The following is a 13,432-nucleotide window of genomic DNA, read 5'->3' as shown; positions in this document are numbered from 1 at the left end:
AACACTCCTCCATCCCAAAACCCTAGCTAATAAGTACAGTACCACCACCACCACCACCACCACCACCTCCTCATACTAAGCCATGGCAACCAAGTCCACGGCCTCCGCCGCCGCCCTCTTCCTCGCCCTCACCCTTGCCTTCTTCGCGGCCGCCACCGCATGCGGCTGCGGCTGCAGCTCGTGCCCGAGCCCAACGCCGAAGCCACCGAAGCCGCCGAGCCCGACTCCGAAGCCACCGAGCCCTCCAGGGGGCGGCGGCAAGTGCCCCATCGACGCGCTGAAGCTCGGCGTGTGCGCCAACGTGCTCAACGGCCTGATCAACATCGAGCTCGGCCAGCCGCCGAAGAAGCCCTGCTGCACCCTCATCCAGGGCCTCGCCGACCTCGAGGCCGCCATCTGCCTCTGCACGGCTCTTAAAGCAAACATTCTGGGGATCAACCTCAACGTCCCTATCGATCTCAGCTTGCTCATCAACTACTGCGGCAAAACGGTCCCCGACGGGTTCCAGTGCCCTTAAAAGAATGAAAAAATGCATATTATATATCAGATGCGTCTTACTCAGACACACTCTTAACCACTATCAAACAACACAGTAAGACACATCTGATAGAATTTGTTGAAGCAAGAAAAGATATATTCTACCATGCAAATATATTTACATATATAACTATGGTTTCTAGAACGTACTAGATAAATAAAGTACGTGTGCCGTACGTGGGGACTGTGTTCCATATTATGTGCATGGTCTCGTTGTATGCATGGTGTTATTACGTACGTTCCATAACGTTGTAACACGCGTTTATGGATTGTCTCCTCTTTTAGTTACAAGTAACTGTTCTTGTTTTGAAAGTGATGCGACGTTTTTATATGTAGTACGTGTGAAATTTGTACCTAAGATATGCTTTGCAAGTATTTGCATTGTATAAATAAAGATATTTCTTTCTTAATTACATCATCTTAGTTATTTTATCTTTTTCTTTCTTTATCTTTATCCTATTTATGCTAGAGCAATTAATTAAGCTAGTGAATTATCATTTCTTGCGTAAATATTAATTTGTTTATAACATATTATATTTATTGTTGGCCACTTACTTCCAGGTGTTTAATTAATAGGCAATTTAGGGCATGGTAATTGATCAAGGAAAATGTTATACGTACTAAACAATTCTACGTAGAATAATTTATAAAATTTGAAATTATATGAGTAAACTTTATTTTTGATTTTGTACACAATCACAATCATCATTTCTTGATTGATATCGATCTATCGATAAAATACGACCGCCTATATATGTGTAAGTTTGTAAAATTAATCAGCGCGCGGACGGGGTGAGTATCTAAAATTATGGCTTAAGCTCATACTACAAAAAAATATTTTGTTAAAGTATTTTACAACTTTTTAAACTTTCAAAAATAAATTGCAATATTGGTCTTTAGTTTTTGTTCAAGTTTTAACAATGTTTTTTTTTTAAAAAAATAGCAATTAGATTTCTAATATCGATCGATCGACTAGTTTTTTTCGTGTAAATCCATTCTGCTAATTAAGAAGCCCATAAATTAGGAGAAAAAGAATTATGTCCGAAGAGACATGAATTAAATGCCTCATTAGTTAGGTATTTAATTGGAAAAATCAAAGGTTACATATTAAAGTAAAGAAACTCAAATAAAGGTTAATTAATTATATAAGGTCCAATAATAGCACCTCTTGTATATACTATTCATCAAGATCACAACAATCATGAATATGGTGGTTTACATGAGTTTAATGTTTAGTTTAAGTTCATCAAGATATTTGATATTATTATATATATTAAGGTAATTAGGCCATAAGTTCTTAAGCAATAGCTCACCAAAATCATTTTAATTCTTAAATAATATATAACTAGTTTAATTTTTTTAAAAAATATCATATTAATTTTCGAGGTGAAAAATTATTGATTTTTTTCCTCCCATGCACGATACCCATCTATCACATTCTACACTAAACATGGCTAGGTTTGGACCGCGATGATCTGTGACCAAACGGCGAGATCCAATCTATGTGTGTGTGAATTTGGCTCCAAGATGTGGGGTGTGATTAATTAGTAATTAGGTGAACTTGGATTAGGATTGTAGCATAATATCACGTTGAAACCGTTTAGTGAGCCATGTAAATATTAAAGATTTGTTCTAATTTTGAATTTTTCGGTCCAAATCTAACACCGCATTGGACGATGGATTTAGAGGTGGCAACATAAAAAAGAATAAGGCGTTCCTCATTCAAGTTTTTTTTAGCTTTTGATGTTTAATTTGGAATAATGATTATGCTAACATACTGACATATCAAATGAAGGTTTGCCCGTGAATATGAACTAGCGCGCGCGATCTCCGGTCTATAAAGAGAGTGTGAAACAACATTACTGTTTTAATTAAAAGTAACACATATAATATTCTAGAAATATGATATGATTTGAATTCAAAATCTTTCATTCTGATATCATGTGAAATTAAATTATTGTTAAAGCTACTGAAGAACAATATTTGATGATATTTCGTGCATCGAAAGGGGGACCAAAGTATTTCCCCAAAGTTCAAGTCACGCATTGAATCTAGTTTTGGCACTATTTTGAGATGCAACCATGCATGCACGCCTAATAAGGCTTGGAATGGATGGTGGGGAACTTTGAATCTTTTGATGCACCATGAACGTTGTGCTGTATATACATCTATATTTCTCATACAAGGTATGTGACTATTTGGAAAATAACATAAAATAAAAAGATATGGTGATATCACAATATTTTTACAATTATGTTACGTTGTAACGTTATTTTTTTACCTCATTAAAAAAAATGTAAAAAAACAAATGTATAAAGATCGATCCCTCACTATGTATATACCCTCTTAACTTTGGTTTTTTTTTTTTATTTGAGTCATTTGAACTGAGTATTTCGCTACGATTACTCGCTCTATATATTAGCCATCAATCATCAATTACTAATAAAATCCATACATTTTCGGGCTAAAAAGTAGTTACATATTGCCGTGCAATTGACAAAATCATTGAATAATATGAGGAACATGGAAAATTGACCTAGGTTTAAAGTGTAAGGTAATAAATAGTTCAGGGCACGAATTAGGAAAGCAAATTAAGACGTGAATTCCTTGTAGATTTATTACATGAAAAACTCCAACAGAGCAAGACAAAGTTTAGTAATTGCCATTACTATTTAAAGGTTCTCATCATTTTTTGTAACTATAAGGACTTGTTTGTTTTAACTAAATATACGCATATATACTTGCTTATTTGGTGAATAAAGATGTAAGTGAGGTGTATACGAGAAAGAGCACTTCTCGGGAAAATTTCAATGCCAAGGAGGATATACATTACATGTGCAACATATTAATGTATACTCATGTTTTAAACTAGCACCGCAAATTTTATATATAGTTTAAGAATCGCTGCATTGAATTTGTATTTTCTTCTGTCGCCGGCTCGGTTTGGAGGCCTTAGTTGCTTCCATCATGTACGCTAAATTCATTTTGCTTAATGAATGAAGCAGGTAGCTTGCTACCTATTTCTCAAAAAAAAAAAAAAAAAAAAANTAAGCTGCTTCCAATCTGTATGCTCAGTTCATTTGACTTAATGAATGAAGCAGGTAGCTTGCTACCTATTTCAAAAAAAAAAAAAAAAAAAAAAAATCCTGTTTAAATCAAAATATATTAGGAAGAGTCCAAATCTGTTTAAATGTAAAGTTGCTAATTAAGCTAGTCCCTGGACAACCCAAATGTTCGTTTTGCCGACATCAAGTGACATTTCTGCATTTGTAAACAAGATCATATATGGAAACCCGAGTTCACACGGCATCGCGGTCCCAAGCAAAACTTGTGGTGAGCAACCAGAATGATCCAAACAACATCTATTCACACAATCTTGGTTAATTTGTCTTAGAACACGACTCCGCGAACCTTTCGATTCGCTCTGTCCCCTACTTTGTTCACTATATCCAGTGATGTAGTTGTCTTAGAAGTATTATACAGCGTATCAATTGCCGTTGACTCGAACAAGGAGGTTCGTAAGTCGTTGTACATTGTCGTAAACGGCGGCACGATGCAGACATTTCTCCTAACGGCTATCGACTCCCCATTCCCATTTATGTAGATATATACGGTAGTACATGTTCGCATCAATCTCGGTTACGAAAAAGCCAAATTTCGAGCAGCTACACATGTCAACTGTGGTGTGAATGGTGTTTCTAAGAATCTGCAGGTAGAGATGTCACCAAGCCCAAGTCACAAGATCTGGAGGTCCAGTTGCAACATGCGTCAATGCCGTCATTTCTATGGAAACATCTAATGGTCCAGAAATATAATATATCTACGTACGCGAAAACAGACAAAATAGAATGTATTAGGATTAGGACGTAAAACCATAGACCTTCTAGACAGAACAGATTGAACTGATTAGTATCAGAATGGCGCGAAATGTTCCAAAGGCCCAACATGCATTTTGTTCCATTGGTCAAGTGATGCAGAGATCAGTTTAGTCCGAATATTTTCTTTACAGGAAGAACATGAGATGGTTCAATACGCTCCGACTCATTATTTGTATTCAGATCTAGCGGCAATACCAAAATGTATTAGCATCGTTCCAGCGAGGGTAAATGATAAAACAATCTCTGTGACCACTCAATGCAAGAAGTTAATATAATAACTATACACAATAAGCTTCTCGGTCGAAAAGCTTAAAGGCAAAACACAGTTCAATAGGTCAGTGGTTTACAATTATCCCTTCTCACATACTTTTTGCCCACTAAAATTCGCCAGAAATTCCACAGGATGGAGTACGTTAGAATTTAGAAAAAAAAAATTAACCGGTAATTTGAGAGGATAACAAATACGTGAGTAGCAACTTTCACAGCGTACTACAAAGGAAACAAAAAATTTTAAAAAAAATGCAAATTGTAAACCCCACATTAAAATTGAGTAACCACTGTCGAATGAATATAATCAGAAAATGCATTATTGCAGGCAAAGTTCTGGATGACCGAACAATTAAACTCTCTAAACTTGTACAAGGGTATATATCGTAATACCACAAACAAGAAGTCAAAGCTGAGAATCCATCATCATCTACAATGGATTATTTTTCTCGCTCCCAAAGGAGCCATGAAAAGGTAAATTCATATCGGCATCTGAACTGGCTCAATTGACACCACTAAGATTCTTCGCCAAGCTCGACACGCAAATTGTCATATGGATAGATTTTTGGTGCCTGCAAGTATGGAGACGAAATGAGCAAAATTAGTTTAGAAGAGTATCACAAGCTTGCGGTCGAGGACTCCAGCAGTGCCTAGCACGAATAAGCTTGTGCATTACATTTGGTGTGTTGCATAAATCCACAACTTAAACATTATATCGTTCTAACATTTAATAACCATTTAGAAAATGCACTAGGAATAGCATATTACGCGACTCTTTGATGATGCGCATCTCCTCATGTTGAAGATATAGAAGTACTTTCAAGATTTTTACACCTTTTTCACAATTTACAGTGTAACCAATAATCTACTTCTCCATACAGTCCGAGAAGCTTAAATTAGCAAACCTTCACTGGACAAAAGTTATGGAAGAAGTTCAGGAGATCGCCAAGAGTACACATCCGCACGGACATGGTCATTAAAATCCTTCTGCAGATCATCTCAAAAACTACTTCATGTGTAATATTATAATGGCATCACCAAAGTCTACCTCTTGTGTTTAGTTAGGAGAAGCTTTCAATCAAAACCAAGAATTAAGACCTAGAACTAAATGAGTTATCCAACATCATGGGTTTATTATTGAAAACCATGTTAGTTGCAGATGTCTATAATCTCATAGTAAGTGTTCGATCATAATAAGTATTTTGTGCAATGTAGAGCATGACATAACTTCCACAGGTGACATTGATCATATGGGGTGCTCTCAGAAGGGTCCTTCCAAAATCTCTATATATAACAGTGTCAGACACTTTTGATTACCACTTAATTTATCAAGTACAGTAGTCGATGTGGGGCTGAGAGTACAATTAGTCCAACCAATACAATGTGATCTCCATAAGTTTGAGCTCTGTGGTTTTTGACAAAGATAAGGTCCAAGTTGAAGGAAATTTTACATATACAACTACCAGTTACATTATCATCATACTAACAAGGAAGACCACTAGCATAGGGGAAAACAAGTATCTGCACAATAAGTGGCAAAATATTAGCCATGAACAAGGGTTATTTAAGTCTGAAGCATTGTTGCCAACTTGCGCAAGGGCTTAAAATTCAAATCATAGATCAGGTTTCTTCCCTCAGGGTAGCCTAACTCATGGAAAAACACATTAAACTACTTACTGCACACTTAAGTCTGAATATATATGAAGCGAAAAGGTTATAGTTACTTTAGGCTCCTGCAATTTCTGATGAAGCATCAGTCTGAAGTATTTAACCTAAGTTTAGACCTAGTGCTTCTTTCAACTCCTTTCTATTTTATATTACTTTGCAGTGATTTTCTTGTTGTATTATCCTTTAAACGACAATTTTAAAATCTTTATTCTTGAATCACTCTTTCCCTCCAAAAATTTGTTGACGCGTAGAGGATGTTATGGGATGCAAACAAAAAGGGAGGTACATTTATATACAGATTGCATCATTCTAGATCATTACGATAAGGTCTTGTAAACCGATTGTATATATATTTACAGTTTGCTTGTCAGGATATCTCATCATGCATTGTAGCTTATTTCTATAATCTCAATCTCCAATCATTTACAAATGCCTTAATACTCCAGCATAGCTTATCCAGTATGTATATGGACGCATAATGAAAATGGGAGGACCTTAATATTTCAAGTGAAATGGGTATAGATATTCAATCATTCCAAATAGCTTCAACGACCAGATACCTCACACGGCACGCCTCAACGAATAGAGTCAACAACATGGTCTTCTCGGATTTTCAAATACACTCCTACCTTCAAATTTATCTAGTATAATAGAATACCATCAGGTTTCTTCAAGAGGAAGCTAAATGGAGACAAAGATCTTGCCGCACTAGTGAAGCATGCAATAACTTTCAGAACATCTCCAATTGAGATGTAATCCAACATTCCAAAAACTCTTCAGATTTAAATTAAATGGCCTTAAAAGCCCCTTTTCCTCTTATTTATAGCATATTTTGACCCCATAAAAATTTTCCCCAAGCACACTGACAAATAAGCAATCTAGGATCCGCCCAATACAAGCCAGCCCTATATTTGACAAGGAAAAGAATTGCCTTAAAGAAGCCAATTTGTGCGTATTTTGTGACTAAATCAAATCACACTTCTTCTTCTTCCATTGTCTTATTTTAGCTAGATTTGACCAAAAATATACATCAACCAGAGGAAATTATAAATTGGGAATGAAATTTCAAAAGAAACCATCGCAAATACAAATTACATTTCTCTTTGCGCAAGAAGTTGTGCAAGGAAACTAAATTAATAAAGTTAAACACAACACAAAACCCTAGAAACATTCAACCACACGATCAACAAGATCCAAAGAGACATCAAAGAAAGCGAGGGTACTCACAAATGGAATCTTCGACGCTTTGTCGTTCCACACAGCAAGAAGCCCCAGCGACGCAAAGAAGCTCAATCCTCCGCAGAGCCACGCCAACGCCTCATACTACACACGCATCATCCCACAACTCTCTCTCAACAAAGTAACGACGGATCAAAGAATCGAAAGACAAAACAGAGATCCAACGAACCCTAACCCTAGTCTCCAAAGAGTTGGGCACAGTACCTTCCCAATGGTGGGGGCGAGGCGATCTATGCAGGGCTCGGGGTAGGCGGTGCCATTGTCCCACACGAGCTCGTCGTGCTCTGGGAGCTACGATTATCGATCGAAACCCAAAATTCAAAAACTAAACAAAAGGAACGAAGATGGAGATGGAGAGGGAGAGAGGTGGGATTTGTTACGGGTTTATCAGGGACGATGTGCTTCCCGACGGGGAGACCCATGCCGGAGCGGGAGCGGAGGGACGCGGCGGCGGATCGCGCTGCCATTCTCTCTCTCTCTCTCTCTCTCTCTCTCTCTCTCTCTTCGATCTGTGCGACTAAGAAATGGGGACTCGGATGATGAATTGATGATGGGGTCTAAACGGGTCGGATCCACGCCGTGACTCGAACTGTACTTAGGGGTCCGCGACGAGACTTAACCATTTTGGTTTTGTTTTCATCTGGCTCTGGCTCGGAAATGATTTGACTTTGATCAGTAAGCTATATGAACTATCTTAAAATTAAAATCTAAATGTTCAAATTGACAAATCAAACTAAAACCAAACTTTTTTTCCGCAAAAAAACTAGATTTCGAACTTAGAAATCTTCAATACCAATGATCTAGCTCTTAATCAACTATGCTTGATACAATCTGTCCAATTTGGTTTAATTCACTTTGATTTTCCACATTGTTGGTTTAGTTTTGATTCTGATTTATCTGGGTCGAATTGGATTTGTTCAGTTTCAACTTTTCTTGTAACCTCTCTCTGTTATTGTCTTTTTGAGAGAGAAAAATATAACCAATCTCATTACGAACAGAGTTTGTATGCTTTTTGTTTATAAATTGGTTAGGTCATGATAATTTTTTTATAGTAAATGTGAACTACTGTTTTGCGCTGTAAATAGGTGAAAATTCTATTAAGAACCTTAGTTTGTAAAATGCAATATATCCAATTCAAATTTTCAGTAAATTTGATAGATCTTTGGATGCCTGTTTTCTGCAGTTTAAAAAAATTTAGTTTCATTAATAGTTTATTTTTTGATATAAAATGCATTATTGAGAGCACGAACAAATGCGGATAAAGTAGTACAGACATGGGACGTGAACACAATATCCAACAATCCAGGGACTAATACGCAAAAGTCGACCCCCACAAACGTTCCACATATGCAGAGAGAGCAAAGTAGAGTCCAAAACGAAAGAGCCCACCACGAACGCCATGGGCTCGTCTCTGCGAGAGCTCGAGGCGCTTCAAACCCGAATCCTCGAACGTATAGCCCATCTCGAGCTCTCCCTCCACGCCCATCGCCTCTCGCCTCTCTCCCTCTCCTCCGGCGACGGCGCCGTCACCGGCGGCGGCGGCGGCGGCGGCGATGGCGGCGGTGGTGGCTTCTCCACCGAGTCGCGCCTCAGCGCTGTTCTATTTGCCGGCGGAGTCCGCGACTTCTCGTTCAAGCGCGTGCCATCCGATTACTACGATCGGAGCCTCGAGGAGAGGCGCGATATCTTGGGCGCCCCCTCGATCGATCACCTCTGCAAGAGCATCGTCCTCGTAAGCAACGCCCCCCCTTATCGTTCTCATCTGGGCATTTTATCGAACACCTACTGCCCATCTCTACCGTATACTCTCTAAAGCTTTAGAAAGTTAGCTACTTGTCGAATTCTCGTGTTCGTAAGGCTTGTATTAGATAGCTGGGGCTTGATTTTGGACGCTCCTGATCATTGACTCTCGTACAATTCATCCCTCTCTAATTCTCCGTGTAGATAACTTTGTTTGCTGGAATAGGAGTTATGTATTAGATTTTGGCCATGGATGATTCAAGAAGAAATCGGAGAGATGACGACTCTCCGATTGGAGGTGTTTTTACTCTTTATAGGATTTGTATCATGCGAACATAAGAGAAATTTGTGTTTGTTCCTGAAGTAGAAACAATTTGATATATCTGTTATTAATCTTGTGTCAAAATTGATTTTGTAGACATGCATGAGTTTGTTTCAATAATGACTAAGAATGCAACCTGACTATGTGTGCTGAAGTTGACATAGGAAGAAAGTAAGCAGTAGAACATCTGCTGTTGATATTCTGATTTGTAATTTGAGGAGTATAGAAGATAGAAAAGCCATCAAAATGATAACTTGCCGATTATCGAACAAAATGACAAGAAAACTAGCCATGCTTTCTTAATAAAGTAGAGAAGTTGAATAAAACAGTTAAATAGAAACAGAGTTACCATTTAATCTGATTAGAAAGTATGTATGAGGGCAAAAGAATTGCTTTATATTCGCTCCTTCACAGATAGACAGTGGCTACTACACCAAGGAAACCAAAACCGCCCTTACTGGTTGTCATCTCTCTAATAAATATATATCCCGAAACTGTTCAAATGATAAGAGCTTCTGCATCATACATAATGTACAGAAAAAAAAAAAACCTCTTTTTTTCTTTTTTTAACAGAATGTGCACATAATATTCTGTTTCACTGTACTTTTATGGAAGCCTACTTTACGAGGAAAAAAAAAATTTAAAGAACTTTTTTATGTTCTTATTGAATTTCTCAGGTCAATACTCAAGCTCCTGCAAGTGTTGCGGATTGCAGCAATCATAGCAATTCAAAGTATTACATTGTTGTCATTCAGGTCCATTACAATTTCTCTACTTTACCTATTTTGTCACCGGTCAATTTTCGCTAGAGTCTCTCTCACCTTTACAGTATGCTTTTGTAGTACAAGGCTCGCCTTAATGCTGAAAACATCAAAAACTCCATTTACACACTGAACGACAGGCAGATACCAAAGAAGAAATTCAACTGTGAGTTTGGCTTCGATGTTAAATTGAATTTAGTGTCATTTGGACATGCTAATGTCTGTATTACCATAATTGTTTTCCATGCATTTTTCTTATCTAGTAATGGCTATCGCCTTTGAAGTTAATTTTCTATAATAATCTTTGAATTAATAGCTTTGATTTTAGTTCCTTCCATTGTATCTAGCAGAACTGTCAATGATATGCCATTTGATCCAAATCGCATTACTTTGTCCAGAACACTAGTTCACAAATAAGGTTTACTCTATATTTGTTAATCAATTTTACTGAAAAGTATTCTGTAACTTTGACACAACAAAGTATGGAAATTCTCTTTAGAAGATCTAAACCCCCAACAGCAGAGTGCAAAATACATGCTACTTTCAAATGATGAAATGACTAAGGACAATCTGTGTAACATCTTTCAATAGTTGGTTTAACCTTTGACAAATTTAACTTGTGTTTCAATTATCTTCAGTTTTTACCTTCTGCAGAGAACACTGTCGATTTAGTTTATTTTATGTATCCATGCTAATAACTTTTTTCGTAGCACCTTGTGTTTTCCCATTTGGATTCCATGGAGCTGCTTTTAATGTTTTTTTGGGTCTTATCTAAAGAATGTTTGCTTCTCGACAGTATGTTAATGACAATTAGATACGTCGCCACTGGTGTATATATCTTCCTGGAATATTAAGGTGGACAGGATAGTGTTTATTTTCAATTTTACTTTTAGCGGTTATGCAACAAAGATGTATTCTTTATCTTCCTAGATCAGGCACTAACCACCATCATGAAATATCCCGGACTGGTGTTACACATCACAGCGTATCTTATCTTTCATCAGTGATTTTTCAAGTCCTGCTAATAGGTTCCATCTAGCAAATTCTGTATTTCCTCTCTAATGTTCTCTTCAAAATGTCTCTTTACCGCTAGGAAAACCTTTTCTCTTCCTGGAATCTCAACATAGACTATTTACTGACTACTTTCCTGTTGGACTACTTTATGATGTATATAGTCATTAGGACAAGTATATCTGAATTCTGAAATATAGCTTCTTGTTGCTTTTGTCTGAATCCTTTGGGGAATTTGTCACCCAATTTCCATGCTTTTCCCTTGACGCAGTTAGGCTTGCACCAGAAGAGGAGTCGGTTGCACTCACAGGATATGTGCATAACGCAGTGACATGTATTGGAATGAAAACAAACATTCCGGTAATCCAATCTTCTTTTCCTTCAATCTTACACAACTAGCTGTACCTTAAAGCTGGACACATGAATTTAGAAATCAGAAACTAGATTCTAGAGAAAATGTGACAAATATCATTCGTAGATTTCACTATAGGAAGTATTTATTTCAATTATCTCGGTAAGAGAACTTCGTCAATTTTTTTTTTTTAATTCTGCAGGCTGCAAGATTCATGACATTGTGTTTGTTGCAGGTAATTTTAGATGAAGCGATCGCCAAGTTGGAGCCAAACTTTTTCTGGTTGGGCGGTGGAGAAGTTGATCTAAAGCTCGGGATTAGGACCCCTCAATTTATAAATGCTGTTAATCCCTTCGTGGTGAGCTGTAGCTAATGATGCTCTCTAGTGTAGAAACTTCAAAACAAACATTCAACCCATGTGGTGGCGAGCGATCCTAATCTTCCGATAGGCGATAACACGGGAAGCACTCGAAGTTGGTTTTCTACTCAACCGGGGTGTGATCGGTGTGTTCTTCGAAGCAGGCAATTTTATTTTTAACTAACCATTCTTGCACTGTCATTGCATTGTTTTGATGGTGAGGGACCAGTTTGAAGTGTCGATTTGTTTGTATTTAAATGTCATTGAGGGGGAACATTCTTGGAAAACTTAAAACAAATGGATTTGTATCCGAGTTTGCCACAGCAATTTCTTGGTAATTTGTGTCCTAAATGCACATGGGCAACTACCAAGGGTTTTAGGAAAAGCCAAAAACTTTGTAATATTAAACTAGATATTGAGTTACAAGGTTGAATGTTGGAGCATCATTTTTGATTAGTTTATATTGCTTAAGAGTTGTAATTAATTCTTATGATAGTATTAGAGTCAAGAGCCCATACATTGGGATTTCAAAGCCTTTTTTTGCCTGTTTGTTGATCACATCACAAATTCACAGGTGATGTAAAAGCACAAAGAGCATGCAATGCAAGATTTTAAGTGACCGTCGGCATGGGTCGTATCTACTGTATCGTACCGTGCCAACTAGATACCAACACGATACAGACTCCATACCGATAGCACAGCTCAAAACTTTCTATTCTTTAAATTAGTAAGTAATTTTCTTAATAAAGTTTAAAATATGTGATAAAAAGACATAATAAATAGTTAGAATATTTTGTTGCTAAAGAAAATAAATATTTCATGTTATTATGTGTCGGCACACAAGAATTTTTTTGACCGGCACGGCTCGGTACACATCATGCCGTACCGTGCCGGTAAATTTTCAGTACGATCCCGTACCACGGTACTTAAATCCTTCGTGCAATGCTACAAATGCATCCACTTTTGGATGTGCATTTCACAATGTCTATTGCATGCAAATGCATCCACTTTTGGATGTGCATTTTACGATGTCACCATTGATGGGCCAATTTTTTCGCACTAGTTTTATTACTCTTATTTTTTAATGCTAAAAACTCGGAAGAGATTGTCTATTAAAACTTTGTCGGAAGAAAGATTAATTTACAAAAAACAAATCTACTAAAATCTGTCCAACATTTTTTTTCTTTTTGATAGCTAAATAGAAACTTCAAATTGAAGCTTTTATTTTTCCGTTTCTTTCGTTCGGAGTTATAGCAGGCTCACTAATTAGTACATGAGTAGTGTAACAAATTGTTAATT

The 13,432-nt window shown here is 37.2% G+C and overlaps 2 protein-coding genes across 2 annotated transcripts; both read left to right on the top strand.

The window, feature by feature from the left end:
- On the top strand, nt 1-950 carry LOC109713676 (lipid transfer protein EARLI 1-like). Its single transcript, XM_020237847.1, has one exon. The coding sequence runs from the start codon at nt 83-85 to the stop codon at nt 515-517; it is 435 nt and encodes a 144-aa protein (XP_020093436.1). The 5' UTR covers nt 1-82; the 3' UTR covers nt 518-950.
- On the top strand, nt 8,938-12,613 carry LOC109713707. The gene is made up of 5 exons (XM_020237886.1): nt 8,938-9,321; nt 10,329-10,406; nt 10,494-10,578; nt 11,695-11,783; nt 12,011-12,613. The coding sequence occupies exons 1-5, from the start codon at nt 8,989-8,991 to the stop codon at nt 12,146-12,148; spliced, it is 723 nt and encodes a 240-aa protein (XP_020093475.1). The 5' UTR covers nt 8,938-8,988; the 3' UTR covers nt 12,149-12,613.

This window comes from Ananas comosus, linkage group 8 (genome assembly GCF_001540865.1).
Source record: "Ananas comosus cultivar F153 linkage group 8, ASM154086v1, whole genome shotgun sequence".
In the NCBI taxonomy this organism is placed as follows: Eukaryota; Viridiplantae; Streptophyta; class Magnoliopsida; order Poales; family Bromeliaceae; genus Ananas; species Ananas comosus.
The sequence above is the reverse complement of the archived record's forward strand: the minus strand, read 5'-3'. Positions and strand labels throughout refer to the sequence as shown.